At 45.5% G+C, this 27,687-nt stretch overlaps 1 protein-coding gene across 3 annotated transcripts in view; it reads right to left on the reverse strand.

Moving 5' to 3' along the window:
• Positions 1 to 8,188, reverse strand: part of AGAP1 (ArfGAP with GTPase domain, ankyrin repeat and PH domain 1) — a 593,970-nt gene extending 585,782 nt beyond the window's left edge. For 2 of the 3 annotated variants that reach the window (XM_073633654.1, XM_073633653.1), the window contains exons 1-2: positions 7,786 to 8,188; positions 7,185 to 7,381 (exon numbers count right to left, since the gene is read on the reverse strand). In XM_073633654.1, coding sequence (XP_073489755.1) covers positions 7,185 to 7,347 — 163 coding nt within the window. In that variant the 5' untranslated portion in view covers positions 7,348 to 7,381; positions 7,786 to 8,188. The remainder of the gene's footprint in view (positions 1 to 7,184; positions 7,382 to 7,785) is intronic. The other variant, XM_073633655.1, reaches the window with a different exon arrangement.
• Positions 8,189 to 27,687: the final 19,499 nt, after the last annotated feature.

Genomic DNA, 27,687 nt, shown 5'->3' on the forward strand with positions numbered 1-27,687 from the left:
TCCCAGTTGAAAATAATGTTTAACCCGAAGTTCAAATTGGAGATAATAATATTCTGAATGATATCCCCATTTCTGACCCTATATAGAGAGATGGCAAAGAAATTGAATGTTTTCATACAATGTCATTGCCTTACTAGGGCCATGTAGCCATATTAGTTCAATGACATGATGAGCATTCGCTCCCCTTTGTGTACATGCTAGGGATCGACCGTTATCGTTTTTTTGGTGCCGATACAATACCAATATTTTGGCCACCTCTCCTGCCAATATTTTTTGCAGATATTTTGTACATTTAAAAAAGTAATTTTTACACTGTCATTTTAAATTTTTTTGTTTTTTTTGTTTTTTAGCACTGTTATTGCTGTCACAAGGAATGTAAACATCTCTTGTGACAGTAATAGGCATGTGAGAGGTGCTCTTTATGGAGAGATCGAGGGTCTATAAGACCCAAAACCCCTCTGCACTTCAAAGTATTCAAAACGTCAAGATCAGCGTTTTTGAATACAGTAAAACCTTGGATTGCGAGCATCATTCGTTATGGAAGCATGCTTGTAATCCAAAAGCACTTGTATATCAAAGCGAATTTCCCCATAAGAAATAATGGAAACTCTAATGATTCATTCCACAACCATTTATTCATAGGTCCTTCAGTTTATAGTCCAAAAGATTATAGCAATGTGATAGGTTGTGTAACCATAAAATGTCCATCCACAAATGGAAGCCTCCACAAAGGGATTAGAAGCAAAATCCAGCAGGAGCTACAGAGTATAAAAGGGAAGAGAGGCGCCTCTAAGTGTAGAAATCTGGTTGCATTTAATGAAGGTACAATATTTACCAACTCACATGGTTGATGATTAAAACAGGAACATCTAAGTATGCAGGCATCCGGGGTTAAGCTGTCCACACTGACCATCCTCCGCACCGCTCTCACCGCTGTCAGTCTGCAATCATGACTGGGAAGACTACCCTGCAGTAGAGCGATCTGAAGGCAAGGCTTGAAGCACTCGTGGAGCGCAACGTGGAAGGGATGATGTCAATGCGGTGCGGAGTATGGTCTATGTGGACAGCTTTATCCCAAATGACTGCATACTTTGATGTGCCTGTTTTAATCATCAACCATGTGAGTTTCTAAATGTTGTACCTTCATTAAATGGAACTGTATTGTTACACTTAGAGGCGCCTCTCTTCTCTTTTACACTCAGATGTGACATGACGCTACTTGTATATCAAGACATTACTTGTATATCAAGTCAAAATTTATTTAAAAAATTTGCTTGTCTTGCAAAACGCTCTCAAACCAAGGTTTTACTGTACTTTATTTCTTAAAACTGGCTCCTTGAAGATGTCAGTAATCCAGGAAGTGAATGTCATGACATCGCTTCTGGATTACTAAATCCGAGACCCGAACGAAGCATCGGCTTTGTTCGGGTCTTCGGCCATCCGGCGGACGTGACGGCTAGTTGCTCGGGCCTCCCGATGGGACGGGAGAGCCCGGGCAAGCGGCAGAAGGCGGTGGGAGGGGGAGAACGTCTAGGACTAGGGCAAGTATTACACCTTATTGCTCTACCCCCAGACAAACAAGCATTTAATCTTTGCAGTGCGGAGGAAGGGGGGTCCACTGCAAGGGTGGGTTTCTGTCTGCTGCCCAGATTTAGGCTTTAAAAGCAACAGCATGTACTGGATATTTACAGAGTCAGGAAGGGTCTGAATTTCTTTTGTGTTCTTAAATCTAGCGTATTTCCCTTTAGAGAGATTTACCCTCACTTTCTGTCCTGCTGACAACAGTTTCACCAGACAGGAAGTGAGGGAAATCGACAACAGGGACCCAGACAGAGCAAAGGTTCTAGCTTTCATCTACTCTACTAAATAAAATCATGTTTATTTATGTCGGTGTTGGAGTTGGAGAGTTTTCTAACTTCCTGTCTAGTAAACCGTTGTCAGGACAGGAAGCGAGGGGAAATTAAACAAAAAAAAAAAATGAAAAATAAAAAAAGTTTTTTTTGTCTTGATATACATTTTAACAGCATAAAAAACCCCACAAGCAGGACCGAGAATAATCCAGTAGAATAAAAAATCTGTGTCACTCTCACACATGCATTTTAGAAATGTAGGCTTCGTAAATACAGTAGATTTCTGAGACTCCTGGACCTGTGAAATGCAAGTATTTACCAAGTCAGGTCCCTGTGAGCCAGGTAGATAGTTAGCAGGTGACAAGTCTCATGCGTCTCTGGTTTCACACCTCAGCCAGGGCTTAGATTTACAGGGCACATGCCAGGCGTTCTGTACGGTAACCATGTCAGCAGGATCATCCTCAGCCGTGCAAATGAATTAAATATCACATCAGGTCTTGGTTACCTGTCGGGTGTTGGTTGAATGTCAACACAAGCAGGCTTTTAGATACTATCTGAAAAAAAGTTTACAACCAGATAAAATTGTTTAAAGCTGAACTCTGGCCCCAAATATTTTCATTTAAATATTTTCTTCATTAACCACAAAGGATATAAATTTACTTTTTTGTGTGCCAAATTCCTTTGCAAACCCTGACATTAGCCTTGTAAATGTCTGGGTTTGCAAAGGAATCTGTGCAGAGAGAATAGCTGTGGGAGGGGCTGAGCAGGCCCACCTAATACAGATCGCTTATAGAAAACTACAGGAGGGGGCGGAGACAAGACCAAGCACCCTGCACAGGGAGAAAGATTAGCAGTGACTGGTCTCAATTATAGAAAACCCATGCTGGATTACTGCACGGATCTGGAAAAAAAATATGAAAAAGTACACCAAGACTTAAGTATGAATACACATGCCTCTTGTATTTAGACAATATTGGCTTATCCTGGCATTCTGCTTTAAAGGATAATTAACCTGTGCACACACTGTCAGCTCAGAACTGTAGACAAGATCAAACACACAGATCTATGAAAGTGGTACAGGTTTGTTTCTAATACGATTAATACTGCTAGAGTGCATACAATAATTGGTCATGGTCACAGAGAATATTTTCTCGAATGTCCACTGGTTCTGCATAAAGTGCTGACATCCCACATAGGAGAAGACGCCTCAATAGAAACATTCATCCCCAAAAAAGTCACTCTGTAGATTCATAAAAAGCTCTGCACATTCAATAGTCGATGAGACAAACAGCTATTTATTGTGAAGGCCTAGAAGGTCTATATAGGAGGGACATTTTATTTACATGCATGTTAGGCGACTGTTTCCACGATTCTTTTAAATTGACTTGAAGGGAAAAACTACAGGTGGTATATCCAGGGTGCAGCAGATCGCTTTATTCTCAATGCTTTGGGGTGACCATGGCCCTATATAAAACAGTAGATTTTCCGATGTCCAAGTTTTGCCTGCACTAGAAAATGCAACAAAATTCAAGACAGCACATCTGGGGTGAACTATCCCTAAATGAGGCAAACTGCTAGAAAGGCCCTTTAAAGCGACTCTGTTGCTTTCCAAAAAAAATGCAAAGCTTGCAAGGAAAGACAATGACTACTTACCTCTCAGGCGGGCGGAAAGTCTGGATTCTGCTGTCTTCAAGCTACAGATCCTCTGGGAAAGTCTACAGCATTCAACACACTTCCAGAGGTGTCAAAGATCTGCATCCCCCCGCAGTGCACTTTAGTTCCTCCCACCAGTCCTGTCATTCCAGACATAGTGGCTTGGCAGGAGGAACCACTGTGTACAGTAGGGGGTGCAAGCTTTCATCATTCAGGAAGTGATGAATGGTGAAGACTTTGCTGGAGGTTGTTCTGCTTGAAGACAGGAGAGTATAGACTTGCCACCCGCACAGAGGTAGGTACTGAATGTCTTCTCTTGCAGGAGCCAAGCTTTGCAATTTTTAGGAAAGTGAATGATTGGCTTTGGAGGACAAATTTACTTTTAGCGAAGTTGTCCTTTATAGCTCACCCCTACCCCCACTTGGTACTGTATAACCAGTGGTTAAATAATTACCATCAGCCCTGCTCCAGAGATCTGTACTATGTGGAATTGCCCAGCAACTTTCATATGTAAAAATAGGCCATGTGTCCATGTACACAGGCATCTCTCACCCTAATCATTTCTATTAAAATAAATGGGGCGATTGGCGCATATGAGCAATGGACACATTGCCCGGAATTACAATGGTGTCAAGCAAGGCCGTATGGTGAAAATAACTATGCAAACTGCTGGATAAACTGGGAGGGGGCTTTAAAGGACGTAACCTAAAGAGCAACCTAATGCTGGCAATTCCCTATGGTGCGCTGTCAGAATACAAAAAGGCACAGAGAGAGATTTGTCCTTCCACACTTGTATAGCAGGGATAGAGAAATCAGTTGGATTTTACTATTGGTGTTACCAGCTTTACTTAAAGTGACATAGTCCTTTATCCAGCAGTCCCCAAGCAGAAAATTATTTCACTCTTATTGAGTGCTGTAAACTGAAATCTGACTGTTCTGTGAATATTACTGTGCATTAAATGATTACCCAGTCAATAGGAATCTTCTGATACACCAACTAATCGCTGGATCATTTATCTAATCAATTCCATTGGAACTACAGTAATGTAACACATAACTAAACCCATCGATTCAACGGTTTCAAAAAAAAGTTACATTCTCAGCATGCTGGGAATGCCAACTGTCATATTTGCTTGTGCTCTCAACCAAACGGCTAATATCATAACTGATCACATGTGCAGCACTAGGGCAGTTGCAGATCAAAGATTAAGATGGCAGCTTCCATGGCTGAAAATGACAGGAAGGTTTAGTTCCGTTTTAAGGTTCCACATCAATGGATAAAAATGCTTCTGTGGCAAGCCACAGAAAAGAATATCTCAGATAAAATTACAAAATGAGAGACTGGTCTGCTTTTCAAACTACCCCAGCGCACCCAAACCCAGCCACAAAAGAAGCAACCAGTTGATTTCAGAAATGCTCATAATTTTTAATTCAACTGAATTATCTTAATCATCCATTTTATCATATACACAATTCAATTATAGATGACCACCGATAAGATCACTAGCAAAAATTGGTAAATATGCTGTCGTCCATTTTGCTGCCTTTTACAAGAAAGCCAAAATGCATTGACATCAGAATATACAAAGTTTCCAATAGGATCGGTTTCTCCAATACATTCAATGGCTTTTGTAATATGTCATAAGGCTCCATTGTTGGTGCGTTGCCCTGTGTCTTGCCTTTGAAGCCATTTGAATGGGGTCATTCAAACATGCAAGGTAATGCATTTGAGATTTCTGGGAAGGATAAGCCATATATCATAAAAAAAAAAAAAAAAAAATTATCACTTTGCAACCCAGATAGCATTAAAATCTGTCTTCTATAAGTGATTAGGCAAGGAAAGTTGCAGCGGCAGATAAGTGGACATTCATAAATTTTTCCTTTTCATTTCCATCACCTGTTTTACAAAGCCAGTTGTCCCGCCACACTCAGTATAGAACACACACAGAGGCATCCATATCATCTGTTACCTGTCAATGAGGGAAGTCAGTATAAACAGATAGCAATGACTCCATAGTGCACACTGCTGTACAGGGGTGCAGATGCACTATAAATCCCTATAATGCGGATCGCTATTTTTAAAGTAAAGTGCCCTGCATGCCTCTTGTTCTGTATGGTAAAATGGCTGAAATGATCACGGCCTAACCATAGCCACTGTGGATGGCATTTTTTAGATGCCACAAATGCTCATTAGTTCCTTTGTGATCTACATACACAGCAATATTATATCCTATTCATAAATTTAAAAAATGGGTGTGTAACGCTAACAAGCACCCCTGTGATATTTATAATATACGCATGACCATGCCCAGAATAATGTGAGTTTACAGCAAATATTTACAGCAATCTGCATTCCTTTGCTGGCAGTGCAGCGTACAAAGCATTGTTCACACACTTACTACTTTTTATGGAATTGTTCTTCTAACAATGACTTGATGGGGATGTCTTTTTGAGAAAACCCAGGGGATACAAGCATATTTCTGGATTTTCCCATATACCACGCATAGAACAGCCCAAACCAAAAAGAAAGATTTTATTACTGCAGAATGAAGTAAAGTGCAGGCAACGTCAGTAGAGTGTTTAAATGAAGAGGCTTGTGGAGCCCTCCTGGCTATATACTGTATTCTCAATTATACTTAATATAAAATGATGGCCCCACTAGGAAACCTTTCTCAACACTTTTACCTCCAGAGGAACCCTTAAAAAAATTTTCAGGTCTTGGGAAAACCCCTTCTGAAATGATTAGGGGTCAGAAAGACAAATGGTGGTCAATAGGAAAAATGCCACCCAAAAAGATAATTGGGTCATGCCACCACTGTTGGCCTAGGAATTGGGCAAGCACCCTCAACTGGAGGTCAATCAGTCACAGCTCACGGAACCCCCAGCAACCTCTGGAGGAACCCTGGTTGGTGGTCAATAGAAAGAAAGCCACCCTTTTAGATACCTAAAAAAATAACTGAGTCATACCACTGGCGTGGACCCAAAAACTTGGTAGGCACCATCAATGGGAGGAGGTCAATCAGTCACAGCTCAATGAACCCCAGCAACCTCTGGAGGAACCCTGGTTGGTGGTCAATAGAAAGAATGCCATCCTTTTAGACACCTAAAAAATAAAATGGCTCATGCCACCAGCATTGGCCCCAAAACTGGGTAGGCACCACCAATTGGAGGTCAATCAGTCACAGCTCAAGGAACCCCAGCTACCTCTGAGGAAACCCTAGGTTACCAAAGAATACTGGTTGGTGGTCAGTGGAAAGAATGCCACCCAAAAAGATATTTGGGTCATGCCACCAGCATTGGTAGGCACCATCAATGAGAGGTCAACCAGTCACAGCTCAGGGAACCCCCAGCAACCTCTGGAGGAACCCTAGGGTATTACAGGACCCTGACTGAGAATGGCTACTGTAGGGAGATGGGTACAACTGGCAAGGTAAAGGGGTCAAACGCTGGAAGGTTTCACTGCAGCATAGCAAAGTAATGTGTTTAAAACCCATTGAGCAGTCACAGAGTTAACAACGGCAAGGCACATCTGCAATGACAACCCAAACATTGCACACAATATTGATAGACAACAAAAATGATATAAAAACTACATATGCATGCCTGATCAGGAACAATGCAGATAACACTGAAATAGCGCTTTCAATTGAGCAAACAAAGCACCATAAAATCCCCTCTTACCTTCTATGGCTATGACATGTTCTCGGATCTGGTTCTGTAGTGCGGGTTCATCGAGTCGCTCCAAGAGTTCATAGATGGAGTAGATATTGGGGTGCACTGACTCAAAGCGCTGGATTTCAGCCCGGATGGCCGCTGAGTTGGCCAGTTGCTGCTGGTAGTTCATCCTTGCAGGCTGGGGAGGGCCTCACATATCCAGCCTGGGGGTGCAATGTAATAGAGGTGGGATAGATAGAAGGAGGAAAGGTCCAGGATGAGATGTGGGGGTGCAATATACTAAGGACTGCAAATAAGGAGGACAAAATACAACCCCAGATCAAAGGTCAGTGTAGTGCTATGGAAAGGAAATCTCACAGATTAGCATTATTGATCAATGAGTGACAAGGGGACATGTCTGTATAGAAGTGGGGAGCTCATTCAGAAATATAGGAACTACAAGAATGGATCTCTGTTCCTTCACTGGGTACATGCTGAATACACTATGCAGGGGGGGAAAGGCAGATATGGAGCTGCCATAGCAGAAATCCAGTTGTCAGATAACTGCAAAGTAAGTGTCATGTGAGTAGAGATGGAGGAGAAGTCATGTACATGGGGTGACCATTACCTGGTAGTAAGGCAGAGGTGGAGAGGGGATCACAGGACTGGGCTGTACTGCAAAATGACAATATAATGGGGGGAGGAGGAGGAGGGAGAATGGAAGGAGTCTGCTCAGATGGGACCTCTCATAGACAACACAGGGGGGTCAATGAATATGTATGGGGGGGGATGGAGGAGACACACACTGATCTCTATATACAGTGCAGGGTGGAGGGATGGAGGACACAGCGGAGTGTACAGGGGAGGCAATCTCTCCGAGCTGTCACCGATCTCCGGGGCTGTCCGCTGTGTGTGGCCGATCCCCCGATCCCCGATCCCCGGCTCTCTCCTTCTATTCCTGCAAGACGGAGTCCTGATCCTGCTGTGTTTTCCTCTCTTCCTCCGAGAAGTCTCTTCCCTTCTCTCCTCCTCCTCCTCTCTGCCTCTCCTTCCTGTCTCCTCCTACTACTGCATCACACTCTTCCCTCCGAGGGTCCTGCACCACTCACACCCGCCGACACCCTGCATCGCTTCTCACCTCTAACACCCGGGACCAGTGACACCCTGCATCAGACCTGACCTGTGACACCCGGGACCAGTGACACCCTGCATCAGACCTGACCTGTGACACCCGGGACCAGTGACACCCTGCATCAGACCTGACCTGTGACACCCGGGACCAGTGACACCCTGCATCAGACCTGACCTCTGACACCCAGGATCTCTGACACCCTGCATCAGACCTGACCTCTGACACCCAGGATCTCTGACACCCTGCATCAGACCTGACCTCTGACACCCAGGATCTCTGACACCCTGCATCAGTGCTGACCTGTGACACCCGGGACCAGTGACACCCTGCATCAGACCTGACCTGTGACACCCGGGACCAGTGACACCCTGCATCAGACCTGACCTGTGACACCCGGGACCAGTGACACCCTGCATCAGACCTGACCTGTGACACCCGGGACCAGTGACACCCTGCATCAGACCTGACCTGTGACACCCGGGACCAGTGACACCCTGCATCAGACCTGACCTCTGACACCCAGGATCTCTGACACCCTGCATCAGACCTGACCTGTGACACCCGGGACCAGTGACACCCTGCATCAGACCTGACCTGTGACACCCGGGACCAGTGACACCCTGCATCAGACCTGACCTCTGACACCCAGGATCTCTGACACCCTGCATCGGTGCTGACCTGTGACACCCAGGACCAGTGACACCCTGCATCAGACCTGACCTCTGACACCCAGGATCTCTGACACCCTGCATCGGTGCTGACCTGTGACACCCAGGACCAGTGACACCCTGCATCAGACCTGACCTCTGACACCCAGGATCTCTGACACCCTGCATCGGTGCTGACCTGTGACACCCAGGACCAGTGACACCCTGCATCAGACCTGACCTCTGACACCCGGGACCAGCGACACCCAGGATCTCTGACACCCTGCATCAGTGCTGACCAGTGACACCCGGGACCAGCGACACCCTGCATCGCTTCTCACCTCTGACACCCAGGACCAGTGACACCCTGCATCGGTGCTGACCTGTGACACCCAGGACCACTGACACCTTGCATCAGTGCTGACCAGTGACACCCAGGACCTGTGACACCCTGCATTGGTGCTGACCTGTGACACCCAGGACCAGTGACACCCTGCATCAGACCTGACCTCTGACACCCGGGACCAGCGACACCCAGGATCTCTGACACCCTGCATCAGTGCTGACCAGTGACACCCGGGACCAGCGACACCCTGCATCGCTTCTCACCTCTGACACCCAGGACCAGTGACACCCTGCATCGGTGCTGACCTGTGACACCCAGGACCTCTGACACCTTGCATCAGTGCTGACCAGTGACACCCAGGACCTGTGACACCCTGCATTGGTGCTGACCTGTGACACCCAGGACCTCTGACACCTTGCATCAGTGCTGACAAGTGACACCTAGGACCAGTGACACCCTGCATTGGTGCTGACCTGTGACACCCAGGACCTCTGACACCCTGCATCAGTGCTGACCAGTGACACCCTGCATTGGTGCTGACCTGTGACACCCAGGACCTCTGACACCCTGCATCAGTGCTGACCAGTGACACCTAGGACCAGTGACACCCTGCATTATTGCTGACCTGTGACACCCAGGATCAGTTCTGACCTGTGATACTGAGGATCAGTGCTCACTGGTGACTCTCTGGATCTGTGACACCCTGCTTCACACTCTTCCCTTCAGGGGCTCATGCACCGCTCACACCTGGTGGCAGCCCCCTGCATCACTGTTAACCTCTGACACCCAGTCCCAGTGACACCCTGCATCACTGCTGACCAGCGACACCCAGGAGCACAGATGCATTGCATCAGTGCTGACCTCTGACATCCAGGACAAGTGACACCCTACATCAGTGTTGATCTATGACACCTTGGATCAGTGCTGACCTCTGATATCCTAGATCTGTGACACCCTGTATCAATTTTGAGCAGTGACACCTCGTATCAATGCTGACCAGTGACACCCAGCATCAGTGCTGACCTGCGACAGTCAGGATTAGTGATAACCTGGATCTGTGACACCCAGGTTCAATGCTGCCCTGTGACACCCTGGATCTGCGACATGCTGGATTAGTGCTGCCCAGTGACACCTAGGATTTGTGACACCCAGAATCGGTGCTGACTAGTGACATCCTAGATCTGTGACACCTAGATCACTGCTGACCTGTGACACCCTGGATCAGTGCTTGCCCAATGACACAGGACCCCTTTCCTACATGTCCCTCTACAGGGCACTGTGAGGGCAGATGTGTCCCCCAATAATAAGTCTTCCATATGTTTTCCTATCTGCAGTACATACCTCTGCTTCCCTGGACCTATGTGTATAGAATGAAGGAATAAATGTAAACTCAATGTTGAAACTCCTCACTGCATGCATATTTTTTCCAATCTATTGTAAAGGATTGAGCACTCTCATCCTTTACAGAATTTATTATTATTTATTATTGGATCTGATTAGATTTCAGGCTGGATTCACACCTTTGTGTTTCTTCTAGATGGATATTCCCTCAAGCAGCATTTTTGTTGATGCGTGTCATAACAAATATAAATACATGATGACGTGCATCTATGTCTTATGACTCACATTGACATTAAATAGAAAGTGCATTGCAATGTGCGTTTATTGAGGCAGAACAACACTGATAGGTCTCAAGTGATATCAATGGAAAAGGTATCAGGGGGAACTCAATAAAGCATTGGTGACACTTTGCTGGCAGTGTTGGCCCATTAGAACATCCTGTGCCTAATTCATAAAAGCCTTGGGACGGGTTCCATAGCAGTTCCGATGTGTATGACAAATTCCCGTAGTTCGTATTTGCAGAACTTTTACATTGTGTCACTTTGGCTGCTACATGTTCAAAAAAAACTACCTCCAGATTGGACATAATGAAATAGGAGGTAATTCAAGTATACAGTGAGGGAAAAAGCATTTGATCCCCAGCTGATTTTGTACGTTTGCCCACTGACAAAGAAATTATCAGTCTATAATTTTGGTAGGTTTATTTTAACAGTGAGATAGAATATCAACAAAAATATCTAAAAAAAAAAGCATTTAAAAAAGTTATAAAATGATTTGCATTTTAATGAGTGAAATAAGTATTTGACCCCTTTGCAAAACATGACTTAGTACTTGGTGGCAAAACCCTTGTTGGCAATCACAGAGGTCAGACATTTCTTGGAGTTGGCCACCAGGTTTGCACATCTCTGGAGGGATTTTGTCCCACTCCTCTTTGCAGATCCTCATTAAGGTTTCGAGGCTTTCATTTGGCAACTCGAATCTTCAGCTCCTTCCACATATTTTCTATGGGATTAAGGTCTGGAGACTGACTAGGCCACTCCAGGACATTAATGCGCTACTTCTTGAGCACCTCCTTTGTTGCCTTGGCCGTGTGTTTTGGGTCATTGTCATGCTGGAATACCTGTATCCATGACCTATTTTCAATGCCCTGGCTGAGAGAAGGAGGTTCTTACCCAAGATTTGACAATACATGGCCTGTCCATCGTCCCTTTGATGCTGTGAAATTGTCCTGTGCCCTTTGCAGAAAGACATCCCCAAAGCATAATGTTTCCACCTCCATGTTTGATGGTGGGAATAGTGTTCTTGGGGTCATAGGCAGCATTCCTTCTCCTCCAAACACAACGAGTTGAGTTGATGCCAAAGAGCTTGATTTTGGTCTCATCTGACCACAACACTTTCACCCAGTTCTCCTCTGAATCATTCAGGTATTCATAAGTAAACTTCAGACGGGCCTGTACATGTGCTTTCTTGAGCAGGGGGACATTGCGGGCGCTGCAAGATTTCAGTCCTTCACGGCGTAGTGTGTTACCAACGGTTTTCTTGGTGACTATGGTTCCAGCTGCCTTGAGATCATTGACAAGATTCTCCTGTGTAGTTCTGGGCTGATTCCTCACCATTCTCATTATCATTGGAACTCCACGAGGTGAGATCTTGTATAGAGCCCCAGAGCGAGGGACATTGACAGTTATTTTGTGTTTCTTCCATTTGAGAATAATTGCACCAACTGTTGTCACCCTCTCACCAAGCTGCTTGGCGATGGTCTTGTAGCCCATTCTAACCTTTTGTAGGTCTACAACAGGGGTCTCAAACTGGCGGCCCTCCAGCTGTTGTGAAACTACAAGTCCCATCATGCCTCTGCCTGTGGGAGTCATGCTTGTAACTGTCAGCCTTGCAATGCCTCATGGGACTTGTAGTTTTGAAACAGCTGGAGGGCCACCAGTTTGAGACCCCTGGTCTACAATCTTGTCCCTGACATCCTTGGACAGCTCTTTGGTCTTGGCCTTGATGGAGAGATTGAAATCTGATTGATTGCTTCTGTGTACAGATGTCTTTTATACAGGTAACAAGCTGAGATTAGGAGCACTCCCTTTAAGGGAGTGCTCCTAATCTCAGCTCCTTACCTGTATAGAAGACATCTGGGAGCCAGAAATCTTGCTGATTGATAGGGGATCAAATACTTATTTTACTCATTAAAATGCAAATCAATTTATAACTTTTTTGAAATGCATTTTTCTGGATATATTTGTTGTTATTCTGTCTCTCACTGTTAAATAAACCTACCATTAAAATTATAGACTGATCATTTCTTTGTCAGTGGGCAAACGTACAAAACCAGTAGGGGATCAAATACTTTTTTCCCTCATTTGTAACTAAAGGTCAGGTTTTCATTGCTGTCTGTACACCAGTTAGGGAGATTCTCTCTATTTATCCTGTTTACCATTATCACCGAGAGTAAGGCTCCTTTCACATTCGCGTGTCTCCAAAAGTCGTATGATTTCCAGTGAGACTTTGATGTGACTTGTAGTGCGATTTTAATTCGACCTTACATTCTATGGATCAAAGTTGCACCAAAAGTCACGCCAAAGTAGTGCAGGCACCTTTTCAAAGTTGCTGCGACTTTAAGTCGCAGTGATTTGAACAGGTGTCATTGAAAAGAATGGTATGTGATTTGTCATGTGACTTTGATGTCCACAAGTGTGAATGGACTCTGAAAGTGAAAGAAAATCTCAAATTCTGGGTTGTCCCCAGAATAGTAATAGCCATTAGATAGGCCAATAGCAGCTATGGAATCCACCTACTGCTGTCTGCCAAGGCAGGCAGACCTGATCAGGAACTAGTCTCTCAGCATCCCCATCAGGTTCACTTCCCTTGGGAAAATATTGTATGGGCCTGTCATGTGGATCTTTTTACAGGCAATTCCTGTTATAGGGTAAGAACACTCTCTGAGTAAATGACATGCAGCCATCGCTGGATTTCATGCATCCTGCGTAAATGCATGCTAGGGACATTTAGAGATGGGTGCACCCTAAAATGCATATGTGCAACACTTGTTGATGCACATTACAAGATGTGTACAGGACTTTTTTTTATTCACACTGCATGTGATAGGACTGCTATTCCAGCTCAGTCCCACTTCTCGACAAGGCAAAATGTCTTTGCCTTATGTGTCTGGTTCACACCACTGCATTGTGTTGGTGTGCTCTGAAAAAAAGTACTGCACTGTTACTCCCACAGCACTGGATGATCACCACTGTGGGAGGTAACCGGAGCCACGGCAGGGAAAATGTCTATACTAAGCAGCAGCTAGAAGAACATGGTACACGTTAGAAGTTATGTCCCTGGCGCTGCCAATACAAAATTTAACTAAACTTCAGCTTTAAAGGAAATCTCTACTAAAACTATACTAAATATGAAGGCTGTCTTTGTTGGTTTTCAGGCAATCATGTTGATCCATTGGCTGCATTATTTAAAGCAGAGCTCCACCCAAAAGGGGAAGCTCCGTTTGTCTGCCTCCTTTCCCCCGTCCGCTGCAACTTTTTGGGGGGGAGCGGGTACCTGGTTTTGATAGGTACCCGCTCCCACTTCCGGCTTACTTTGCCGCAGTGAAATGAGTAGGAAATTCAGCCCCCCGCAGTCAGACCATTGAGAAAGAGCAGAGTGATTAGTGGAGTAGGAGAACAGCTGTGAGTCAGCAGCTACACTACGAGTACTTTCACACTGGTGCGGAGGAACGCTGGCGGTAAAGCAGCGCTAATTTTAGTGGTGCTTTACCGCTGTAATGGCGGCATGCTTTTAACACCCGTTAGCGGCCAAATAAAGGGTTAATAGCGCCCACAATTCACTGCTCCTCCGCACCACCCGAAAGATTCCGCTTGCAGGACTTTTTCCGCCCCAATGTGAAAGCACTGGGGCTGCAGGGGAGGCGTTTTTCAGGTGCTATTTTTAGCCCAGAAGCACCTGAAAAATGCCCCAGTGTGAAAGGGATCTATTTGTAGCTGCTGACTTTATACAAAAAAAAAAAAAAAATTGGGGGGAGGGGGTGGAAAATCCAGGTCTAACTTAATTTTCTGCATGCTTGTTTCAGGGAGGTGGGTTGCAAAGTATCCAAACCAGAGCCATAGCCATTCTGACTATGGCAAAAATGTGGACACCGCCAGACAAAGGGCTTGTTCACACGTATGTTCATTATGAAGAATGAAGCCATGCTCATTAATGCACCTACGGCATTTGTGATGTGTTTATGATTTTCAAGAATGCTCAATAAATGCTTATTAAAGTGTTGCTTTTCTAGTGTAAAGTGCTTATAGGGGGAAGTAATGTAGAGAAAATGATCTACTGATGCGTGGTTAGGTTGTGGTGTGATAGCAGACATTTTTTTTTTTAATTCTCTGCAAGATGGATTTGTATACTTTAATATCTTTGACACTTGGCTTGCTCCAGCTCAACTTTGCTGACACAAAAAGCTTTGCCGCTGACAATAATGCTCAATGACTCTGCTCCTGCCTGGCACTATCATTATTGCTGGTTTGATGCTTTCGTCCGCGCACACAAGCAAATAGTGTCACCACACTGCTGCTCTGTACAACCAGGAAGTGACTGGAACTGCTCTGTCCCAGTTCTCTATTATTTCCCAGTGCATTCTGGGACACAGGAACCTCCACTGTCTTTCCTTCAATGCCCAGCTAACACTTCATAAATGCTTCACTAACACACCATAAATGCTCTCTAAGTGCTGTTAAGTTGCGGTTACAGAGCATTACCATTAAAATGAATGGAGGCAGCTGACAAAAGCAGATGCATTAAATTGATAACACAATACAACGCTTCGGCTCCTGTGTGAACAACACTGTGTGGTATTCATTGTAATATTCATGATAGTGAAATGGACGAACGGTTATGAGGCTTTAACAATGCAGAATAAATTCTGCATAAACACATGGTATTGACACACATGTGAACAAGCCCAAAAAGGGGGGAGTAGCAATCAGACGGGTTGGAAAACTATTACCTATTGTCTTCTTCTTTGGTTGTGCCGTATATGTTTAACCTCTGCCTGCTGCCACCTCCTGGGTATTTGAGTCAGGTGATCGCTGTGATTGTCACATGATCAGATCACCAGTATGCTGGGCATGCGCTCTCTGCACAGAAAAGTGTTTACATAGGGCCGCATATAAGCGGCCTCTCTGCGTTAAAGCTCGCCTGTCTAGAACAGGGGTCACCAAACTTTCTATACAAAGGGCCAGAATATTGTCCTTCAGACATTAGGGGGGGGGGGGGGCGGACTGTGGTCCCCTGAGAGTAGCAAATGCCCAGAGTCTGTGGGAGTAATCAATGCTTCTGACTTTGTGCCCAGCAGGATTAAAAAAGAAAAAAAGACATAGCACCTCTAGTCAGTAGGAGTGGGAATAGTGCCCTGTCATCGGTATTAGAGGAATAGTGGTCCATCGTTGGTGTCATTGGGAGGGATAGTTCCCCATTGGTGTCATTGGGAGGGATAGTGCCCCATTGCTGGTATCAGTTGAAGGGATAGTGCCCCATTGCTGGTATCAGTGGGAGGGATAGTGTCCCATTGCTGGTATCAGTGGGAGGGATAGTGTCCCATTGCTGGTATCAGTGGCAGGGGTAGTGCTCCACTGCTGGTACCAGTGGAAGGGATAGTGCCCCACTGCTGGTACCAGTGGAAGGGATAGTGCCCCACTGCTGGTACCAGTGGAAGGGATAGTGCCCCACTGCTGGTACCAGTGGAAGGGATAGTGCCCCACTGCTGGTACCAGTGGAAGGGATAGTGCTCTATTGCTGGTACCAGGGGGAGGGATAGTGCCCCATTGCTGGTACCAGAGGGAGGGATAGTGCCCCATTAATGGTACCAGTGGGAGGGATAGTGCCCCATTGCTGGTACCAGTGGGAGGGATAGTGCCCCATCGCTGGTATCAGTGGGAGGACTGGTGCCCCGAGGGCTGGCAAGCAAAGGGCCGCATTCGGCCCATGGGCCAGTTTTGAGACCCCTGGTCTAGAGGATGCATATATCCATCCGTACCATCAGTAGGAAGAGTAGCTTAGTAGCTTCCCTGGCCTGCTCCATAAGCCTAAATACAGAAGACAAGGGATGTAACCATTTGTGTTTAGGGATGCACTCACATACTGGGCGGATGGTGCCTGTCTACGGTCAGCTTCACAGTGTCCCACCTACATATGGTACATACCACCAGTGTATCCATCCAGGGGTCCTGCAGGTATGGTGACCTCTCTTCATTACCTGGGGAGACAAAAGAGAGACAACTGACAACCTGCTCTAATCTCAGCCACAGGTCTCCAAACTACAGCCCATTGCAGAATGTTATCATACCTGCAGCGAGGGTCAGTGGTTTCTCACACAGGTCTTTAGGCCGGCCTACAACCTCCCACAACATCAACAACCCCCCACCTTCCCCTCCCCCAAACACTTTAGCAAACTAAATGTCATTCAATTAGGATTTACATCGACTTTAAAGTGATAGTAAAGGTGAACTTTTTTTGGCTTAAAATAAAAAAAGGTTATCCTTCCCTGCTCTTGCACCAAGAAGTCCCTTACCTCCTCCAAGGCAGTTCCCCACCAGAGCTGTCTGCTCCTTCCTCCCCTGGGTGCCTCCCCAGCAAAGCCGCTTGCTAAGGGGGCAGCCATGTGGGCAGTTCCCAAGCCAAGCTGCGTGCATCCATAGACACACACAGCACCTGTAAGCCCCGCCCCCTCACATGAGTTTGATTGACAACAGCAGGAGCCTATGGCCCCCTGTGTGTCCTATGACACCAGGAAGAGGAGGTAAGTGTTTAGGGAGGAGGGCGCTTTTTACCTTACTCCAGGGAATGCATTATGGTGAGGGCAGTGGGAGCTTTTAACAAGTACCCCCTTCTACTTCCTGCTCAGATCGCCATGGCGATCTATGATGATGTCTGGCCCTTCCCCCCCCAGCCTGTGCCACCATTCAGAAAGCGCAGTGCGACCCACGCATGCTTAGTCTTCACTGCCAGTTTCCCTTAACTAAGATGACCGGCGCCTGCAACCGAAGCTGTTTAAAAGAATTAACTGGGGTAAGGACATCGCTGGGTCCCGGACAGGTAAGTGTCCTTATAGTAAAAGTCAGCAGCCACAGTATCTATAGCTGCAGGCTCTTCATTTTTTTGGTGGGGGGAGACTGGAGCTCCTCTTTAAGATCCTCACACACATTACAATCTGATTGATCACCTTCAGATCTACTAACAAGTGTGTGCCTGACTGGATACAAAGTGATTGGCTGGTTTGGGGAGATCCTCACCACATAGATTTGGTAAATGTAAAGATGAATGTACACAGATTGTATGGTCAGGTTGTAATATGTATGGGGACCCTAGTGGTGGATATAATGCAGGAGGCAGTGAGGGTGACACCAGGCAGTGAAGGTGTCAGGTAGCAGAGTGTGGGGAGGAGAGGTGACACAGCTCTGTACAGCCCACACTCTGCATTCATTCATTCACAGCCGCTTTCATTCACCTACTGCAGGCAGCCAGCACATTACCCACCACCGACCTATTATCACCAGGATGACACGCTCGCCCCGCCCTCTGCTTTGCTGTCTAGGCCGTGATTGGACGCTGTCATTTGCTTCTCTTTCACCTCACATTGCACATGCGCAGTTTTCAGTTACCGCGAAAACGTGATTTTTTTTTTTACTGGGCGGGGTTATGGGAGATGTGGGTGTGACACGAGCTCAGGTTTCTTCTCAACTTCGCCTGACGGCCTCTCTCACATTGTATGACAGCGCTCTATTCATAGTGTCAGAGCTCGAACACAGCAGAACGGCCCGTGTTGTCACCTCTATAACATGTAGGATAGTTGTGTGGTAACAACGTTTTTACAGAACGTGCTGAAGTAAATGACACGAGAACGGTCCATAGAGAGAACACTGAACAATCCTCACTTGTCCTGAGCTGCTGCTGCTGGCGCCCTCTGGTGGCAGGACCGCATATGTCACTCCTTAAAGGAGCAAACAGTAGAATACAAGGTGTGCTTATTGGGACCCACTGATACGAAGTATTCCTATTAGGACCCATTCATATAAGGTGTGCTTATTGGGATCCACTGATACAAAGTATTCCTATTAGGACCCATTCATACAAGGTGTGCCTATTGGGACCCATTCATACAGTGGGGAAAATAATTATTTGGTCCCCTGTAGATTTTGTAAGTTTGCCCATCTATAATTTTTATCATAAGTGTATTTTAAATGATAGTGGTATGGGAAGTGCTGCGCTGGCCCTCAAAACAAGTGAAAAAAATTACGTAAAAAGCAGCCGACACACAAACAAACCAAGTCAACTCAATATGCAAATAATTAAGTGCAGCGCTAAGATCACCCAGCATAAACTAGAAACATGGGTGAAACATGTATACAGTGAAAAAGTCAAATAAAATAACAAAGTGAAAATAACCAGTCAGGTATAAACAAAATGTCTATGGTGAAGTGTGGAATAACAAAGGACCAGAGTCCATAAAAATAGGATCAGTTTAATTCTTCTCGAAGGGGAAGGTGCTGAAACCCTGGAAGGTGAATTGGCACTCAAATGGAAGGCAACCACAGGTAACAAGCCACAAACATCTTCAAATGAAAGAGGTTGGGTACTCTTACCAGATCCGTAGGAAGTATCCGCCATATAGCAGTACGTCTATTAGGCATGAGGCGGTAACCTCCCGTAATATCCACCCGAATGTTGTCCTGTAGATCACGATCACCGGTGAGGAGTAGTTATCTTGGGTGGAAGTTGAACCGCTGTCAAGCACGCTCTCCAGTTCCGGAATAGAAGGGTCAGGAGGAGCTAGTTGGAGATGGAACCATGGAGAAAAAGAAAAAAGGGACTCCACATGGTGTAGGTTAAAACAAGGGGTTTTAATGGATAAAAACCTTTACAAGATAAAAGTGATCACAAGCGAATAAAAAATGGCAATGTGGCAAGCTAAAAAAGGCCAGCCCTACGCATTTCGACTGCAAAGTCTTCAACAGGGGCATAAAACAGCCTCCCCACATTGCGCACCTGGCTGTGAAGCCGCAAGCTGTCACACTCAGGTGCCCACAGTTGAAATGCCGGGGAGAGGAGAGAGAGAGAAGTGACGGTTCGGGCGGCCACATCTCTGGATCCTGGGACAGGTGAGTGTTTATGAATAGTCAGCAGCTACACTTTTTGTAGCTGCTGACTTTTAATAAACACAAAAATGACTGGAGCTCCTCTTTAAGTGACTATAGCTTTACCTTTTGTAAGTTTAGGGGTTGAAGTGTAGTCGTCCATTGAGTGAGACAGTAGCAGCTGTAATGGAGAATTTTAATGAGGATCATCGTGCTGTCACTGGGCTGTGACCAAATTTTTGACATTGGAAGGAAATGGGCCAAAAGATATTTATGCGCTTATAGTGGCTGTACACAAGGGTGATGCACCTGCAGAATTCCAAGTGAAATACTAATTGAAACAGTTCAAGTTGGGCAGAACTTCATTGGAAGATGACCTCCGTAGTGGATACCCTGGGGCAGTGAAGGTGTGTTTGGGTCCCATATAATGTCCTAACCCAACAGATGTATGATGCATGTTGCCAATCAATGTGCATCAACATAGTAATAGATTTTTAGTGTACTTTGAGAGCTGCTTCCATTCAATGACATAATGCCACAAACTTCATTCACTACTGTACAGTCACAGAAAGTGCATTAGTGAATTGCCAATGTTCTTTACGAGCCTTCAGTAATTCCCTCTTCTTCTCACCCACCTTGTTGTAAACATAAATAGTCTTTCATTCTGAAGGTCTGTAACTAAACCATAAAATGTAAGGATAGAGCTAGGGCAGAGATTTTGTTGAAAAGTGCCCAAAGTCAGTGCATTTGTGTTTTTAGATTCTTTTAGGGCAACTGTCACCTTTTGGCTCCCGCTGCTATCAATCTGCCCAGTAAGGAAGGAGAGAGGGAAGGGAGCCGCTGCTCTTCTGCACAATGCTGGCTCCTTTGTGCCATGTGAAGGGGGGTCTCCCTTCCCTCCAATCAGCTCTCAGAGCTCTCCTCACTGAGCTCTGCAGTGTTTAACTTCAGCTCTTCGCCCCCTTTTTTGTAACTCTTAGACAACCTTTATAATTCGGCATTTTTAACAGTTGTAAAGAAGAGAGCGCTGCAGATGGACAGGTACAACTTATGTAGGAGGATTTGTTTCATCTCTGTGTATCACCCGAGGCCAGTCACTTCAGTTGGTATACTGTATGTAAGGTAAAATAAACCTAAGGGTTTAGATGATTCATGTATCATATACTTCCTGGAATCCATCTGTCTTTATCTCATACATGCAGGCAGTAGGGTGTGCCTAGCTGGGAATCTCCTCTTCGCCGAGATGAAAGAAAAAAAAAAAATGTCCATAAAGACTGGGATGTATGACATAATTTTGACCTAGGCCAGAAACCAGGAAGCAACTGCAGAAATGTAAAAGTTTAAAACAAGTAAATATAATACACCTTCCTATCTCTTTATTAAGGCTAGCAGCATGGCTGCTGGTGCTCAATATTTTTTTGGGGGGGAAAACAAACCTGCTCCCCTCCCTCGCACATCCAACAACCCCCCCCCCCCCCCGTGGGAGATGGACGGGAAGGTTGGATCAGACTGTAGGCCGTGATTGGAGGTGGTGCAGACTCCTGGAAGCTGCCCCTGGCCCCCTCACTCGGGTTGGACGGGAAGGTGGCCATCCATGTCCTTACGTTAGGAGGTGGTGCTGGATCCGGGGTAAGGATCCTGGAAGCTGCCCCTCCACTTGGCTGTAGCTTGCCGAGGGAAGAGCCGGGCCATTGCGTCTCCTCCCGGTCGAACAGGAAGTGGGTCCTGAGACCCAATTGGTCGGGAGTCCTAAGACACCTTGGCCAATCGGGTCTCAGGACCCACTTCCTGATTGGCTGGGAGGAAAAGCAGGAAGACATTAGTGAATATTAATTCGCTAATCTCACACAACTGGGTGGGCTCAAAGCACAGCACTCTGCACCTCGAGTTCACCCTTTTTTTAAGCCAATTAGAGCCCCAGGCTCTAATCATGTGCTGTAAAAAAAGAAAAAAAAAACATTGAAATCCATGGCACCGGCGCCCTGCATGTAGATTTAGGGGCCGGGCGCATGGATTAGGGGGGCGGCGCCCCTAATGGAGCAGCCGCCACTGATTACAAATAGTTAATGATGATTAAGTAAATTTCCGCTTTAAGTATAAATTACTTGAAATCTTTATACTGTTAATTTAAAAATCAAACTGTCGATCTAACTTATTGTGATGACTGTGGCAGTGGGTTGGTGGCAACCCTGGTGGAGGTATGGGTGGGAAATGTAAAAGATTATAAGCCACAAATTTAGGGCCATGGTTTGTAGTATATTAATATTTCTGGTGAGTCTGAAAATTATGCATCAGAAAATTATCTTGAAATTAATTGGACTATGAGTCACAATGAAGATGTGGACCATTCATGGTAATAGAGTTTGAGCAGCTATCACATAAAAGTAAAAATGACCACTGTGTCCCCAGTGTAAAATAATTTTCATTTTTTTACCCTCCTTATGATCATAATAATTAGCCTTTTTGTCAGGTCAGAGATACTGATGGTCATCTCTAAACTAATAACTCCCAGGAGTACAGAGCAGAGTAACACATCTGTACAAGTCTCTTTTTTGCACTCCTCTGATCCTGCTTTCACTTTGTTATTAAAGGTTTGACTTCCCAGATTTGAGGACTAAGCTTTGTCTATCCACTATCCTATACACTGTCAGGGAAATTAAAATGTTTAGAACAAAGTAAAACTGTTTTTTTCCCTACTTGTGTTTAATATAATTTTGCTTGAGAACAATAGGACATTATGAAAAAGGAATCATGGCCAGGCAGCACCCAACAACACGAGGAACAAGAACTCAGATTCCATATAAATACACACCTCTCCCCTACATCAACAAAATACTGTATGGAGCACATAGATAAACTCCTCAAAGTCTATGCACTAAGGAAAACCATATATTACTATGGAAGTACATTCAAGGGGACATAGTAGACTCCTGTTCTTCAGAGGAATCCAACCACAGTTGTCTCCATATCTTCTGGAATTTATTGTGGTAGGGTCTTCCAGCATACATAATTTAAAGTGACACTAAACCGTGATCTTAAAAAAAAAAAAAAATAATTTCTATTATAGTACGTATTCCTAACTCAGATAAGTACCTTCTATTGTTCTCAGCCTCCATCAAACCTTCAAATCCCTTTTTTTTTTTGCTCCTGTGATCCAAGTCCCTGGTAGAGTGTGGCTACATTCATTCTCTATGGTCCCACTGTACACAGAGCTGGCGCTACCCCTAGACAAACTAGGCTGTCACCTAGGGCGCACTGTCACGGCCACCTGGCAGGGACTGACTGGGCCAGCCGCCACAGACTTGCCTTACAGCAGGGCCGGCGCCAGCATAGTAGGAGATGCAGGAGACAGCTCCAGTGACACAGGAACTGCTGTCTGCAGGGACACACACACCTCCCCTGCCAGCCACTGGAAACACAGCCATGGACTCTCCTTTATAACACTGGCCGGCACACCATGACAGCTGCCGTCTGGCAGGGTCTGACTGGGCCAGCCACCACAGACTTGCCTTGAAGCAGGGCCAGCCCCAGCATAGTAGGAGGTGCAAACAGAAGTCAGGAGAGATGGCTCAAGTGACACATGGGAAGCGCTGCCCTGCAGGGGGACATGCACCTCCCAGGCTGGCCACTGGAGACACAGCCGCACTGAAGGAACAAGACGGACATAACATCGGCTGCCACACCATGACAGCTGCACTGGGCTAGAGAGGGCCGTCCATCGCACACTGGGAGGAAGGTGAGCGCACTGAACCCTACACTGATCAAGTGTCACAGCCAAATAGCCCCACTCTGTAGTGGCGGTGCATGGCTGCTGGATGGGGATGTCTCCTTTCTGGATTTTGCCGTCTCTTTGCTGTATTAAGATGTCTCTTTGCTGGATTGGGATTTCTCTTTGCTGTATTAGGACGTCTCTTTGGTGTATTGGGATGTCTCTTTGCTGGATTTTGCCATCTCTTTGCTGTATTAGAATGTCTCTTTGCTTGATGGGGCTGTCTGTTTGCTGGATTGGGATGTCTCTTTGCTGGATTGGGATGTCTCTTTGCTAAATGGGGATGTCTCTTTGCTGGACTGGGCTGTTTCTTAACTGGATTGGGATACCTTTTTCTAAATTGGGATGTCTCTTTGTTGAATTGGGCTGTCTCTTTGCTGAATTGAGCTTTCTCTTTGCTGGATTTTTATTTCTCTTTGCTATATGGGGATGTCTCTTTGCTGGATTTGGCTGGCCCTTTGCTATACGCGGATATCTCTTTGCTGGATTGGGCTCTCTCTTTGGATTGGGCTGTCTTGTGGCTGGATTGGGATGTCACTTTGCTATATAGGGATGTCTCTTTGTTGGACTGGGCTGTCTCTTTGCTAAATGGGGATGTGTCACGTACCTGGTGATGGAGCCTGATATGCAGAGGACGGCCTCTCTTACAACTCTGACTTGGAGCCCCTGATAGAGCTGACAGGAAGCACCAAGATGCAGAGTCGCACGAGTGCCTGGCGGGATCACTGAACCTGGAGCTGGATCGGAGCACTCGGCCGGGCTGTAGAGGTGTCTGTAGGAATCCCAGAGCAGTGGTAGGCAGGTAGCTGGAGTGAGTAGACAACTGGTCCCCACAGGCAGAAGTGCAGGTGCAGCAGAAGGGATGGTGGCACCCTCGAGGCTGAAGAGAAGGCAGGTACAGGCAGGCCGGGTCATACACAAACGGGCACGTCAGGAACAGAGGCTGAAGCGGAAGCGGAATCAGATTACAGGCCGGGTCGTCAGCAGACTGGCAGCGAAGTGGCAGAAGGAGCAGGCAGATGCAGAGTAGAGGACAAGCCGGGGTCGGATGCAGGCAGGAAACAGGAACGTCAGGAAGCAAGCCGGGTCACAACAGGAACAGAAGTCAGGTAGGTAATTGCAGGATACACAGGGAACGCTGTAGAGCAGACAGCACTGAGTCTGGAAACTGACTGAGTTTAAGTAGCCTGTTTGGGTGTCAAAAAGCTGTCACAGGGTGTGTGTGCACCAATAGAATTCTGACAGGGGCAGAGGTAACAGGTCATCTTCTTCGGCAGCCATTTTGGGTGCTGGCATGCCCTTCCTGACAGGCAGAGGTAACAGGTCGTCTTCTTCGGCAGCCATCTTGGGTGCTGGCATGCCCTTCCTGACAGGATGTCTCTTTGCTAGATTGGGATGTCTCTTTGCTATACGGGAATGTCTCTTTGCTATATGTGGATGTTTCTTTGCTGGATTAGGCTGTCTCTTTGCTGGATTGGGCTATTTTTTTTGTTTTTTGTTTTTTTACTGTATTGGGTTGTCTCTTTGGCATCTTAAGGCACTGATTTCATGTTTAGACGTTTTAATATTCTCTACTGTTTTAAGATTTTTTTAAAGTTTTAATTTTTTTTTTGGGGGGGGGTCTAAGTAGCTGGTCTTGCCTAGGGCGCAAAATAGTCTAGCACTGGCTCTGACTGTATGTAGGATTATAGCCACCCTCTGGATTATGGACTGTGCGATTTGTAATGTGCATAGAGCAGTGCACGTGACTGCAACTAAGGTACACTGCTCGTTTCAAAGGAACAGAAGTGAGGGGAGAAAAAAAGTTTTGGGAGCTCATGGAGGATGTTACAAAGAAGCAGAAAAACACAGTAAGAAATTATTTTATGAAAACTTACAGGGCAATTAAAACCACTTGCTGACCACCCTATAGCATTTTTACTGCTACGGGAGGCAGCTGTGCGCTGGATCACGTATATATCCAGTGGGGACGGAAAGTATTCAGACCCCTTAAATTTTTCACTCTTTGTTATATTGCAGCCATTTGCTAAAATCATTTAAGTTCATTTTTTTTCCTCATTAATGTACACACAGCACCCCATATTGACAGAAATACACAGAATTGTTGACATTTTTACAGATTTATTAAAAAAGAAAAACTGAAATATCACATGGTCCTAAGTATTCAAACCCTTGGCTCCATATTTAGTAGAAGCACCCTTTTGATCTAATACAGCCATGAGTCTTTTTGGGAAAGATGCAACAAGTTTTTCATACCTGGATTTGGGGATCCTCTGCCATTTCTCCTTGCAGATCCTCTCCAGTTCTGTCAGGTTGGATGGTAAACGTTGGTGGACGGCCATTTTTAGGTCTCTCCAGAGATGCTCAATTGGGTTTAAGTCAGGGCTCTGGCTGGGACATTCAAGAACAGTCACAGAGTTGTTGTGAAGCCACTCCTTCATTATTTTAGCTGTGTGCTTAGGGTCATTGTCTTGTCGGAAGGTAAACCTTCGGCCCAGTCTGAGGTCCTGAGCACTCTGGAGAAGGTTTTCGTCCAGGATATCCCTGTACTTGGACGCATTCATCTTTCCCTCGATTGCAACCAGTCATCCTGTCCCTGCAGCTAAAAAACACTCCCACAGCATGATACTGCCACCACCATGCTTCACTGTTGTGACTGTATTGGACAAGTGATGAGCAGTGCCTGGTTTTCTCCACACATACCGCTTAGAATTAAGGCCAAAAAGTTCTATCTTATAATAATAGATAATCTTATTTCTCACCATCTTGGAGTCCTTCAAGTGTTTTTTAGCAAACTCCATGCAGGCTTTCATGTATCTTGTACTGAGGAGAGGCTTCCGTCGGGCCACTCTGCCATAAAGCCCCGACTGGTGGAGGGCTGCAGTGATGGTTGACTTTCTACAACTTTCTCCCATCTCGGGACTGCATCTCTGGAGCTCAGCCACAGTGATCTTTGGGTTCTTCTTTACCTCTCTCACCAAGGCTCTTCTCCCCCGACAGCTCAGTTTGGCCGGATGGCCAGCTCTAGGAAGGGTTCTGGTCGTCCCAAACGTCTTCCATTTAAGGATTATGGAGGCCACTGTGCAATTAGAAACCTTAAGTGCAGCAGAATTTTTTTGTAACCTTGGCCAGATCTGTGCCTTGCCACAATTCTGTCTCTGAGCTCTTCAGGCAGTTCCTTTGACCTCATGATTCTCATTTGCTCTGACATGCACTGTGAGCTGTAAGGTTTTATATAGTCCTGGGGACTTAGCTCTATCACACACCTTGCCCGATGTCTTGCTTATTATGTTATCCGTGTACTGTTTACCTTTACAATGTTTTTTACTGTTTTTCTTTGTTTTCACGTAGAAACTTTTAATGTTGGCACAGGCTCACATCATTCCCTGAGGAAGCCAATGTCTTGGCGAAACATGTAGGAATTGAGTACCTGTTTTGAAGGCCTTCCTCATCAGGCCCACCCGACTATATTGTTCTGTACAATTCAATTGTGAATTGCACCCTTTTTTAAACATTATTATTGTATATTGTTTGTTTTTTCATTTTTGTGATAATACATTTCAATAAAGTGTTTTTGTAATTTTATTATAAATACATCCCTCTCCTTTTTCTGGCACCGTTATAATCCCTCTGTACTCCCATATTCTTCAGTATGATATTTTGTTATTTTAAAAAAAATTACTCTTACAATCACTTTAAGGCTTTAGTACCACTGTAACACTATAAAATGTTCAAAAATCCAAGTGGGTGAGCACATATGCAAAGCCCGTATTTTACTTATGGTGAATGGACCTGTGTTACCACTCATAGATTTGGGGGAGGGCTACACTGTTAAACTGGACTCTTAGCGTACATCAGTGAAAAAACGCTAGCTTGTAGGGCCCAAAAGAGTAGCCCCCCCCCCCCAAAAAAATGCCCCACCATGATCTCTATTCTTCTGTCTCTATTAATTCTGTCTCTTGCATGCAAAGAACCCCATCATATTTCTTTGTGTGCTGGGAAAATGTGTTATATCAATCTCAATGAAGCATATCAAACACAAGTCTAGGCTTGCATTTGTCCTTTTTTTCAGACTGGCAAGATATCTTCAGTAGATCATACCTGGAAATTACATAATTCTTTTGTAAAGCACAAGTGTTAAATAAAATTCAAATTTTGTAA

The sequence above is a fragment of the Aquarana catesbeiana genome, linkage group LG06, assembly GCF_042186555.1.
Source record: "Aquarana catesbeiana isolate 2022-GZ linkage group LG06, ASM4218655v1, whole genome shotgun sequence".
Classification (NCBI taxonomy): Eukaryota; Metazoa; Chordata; class Amphibia; order Anura; family Ranidae; genus Aquarana; species Aquarana catesbeiana.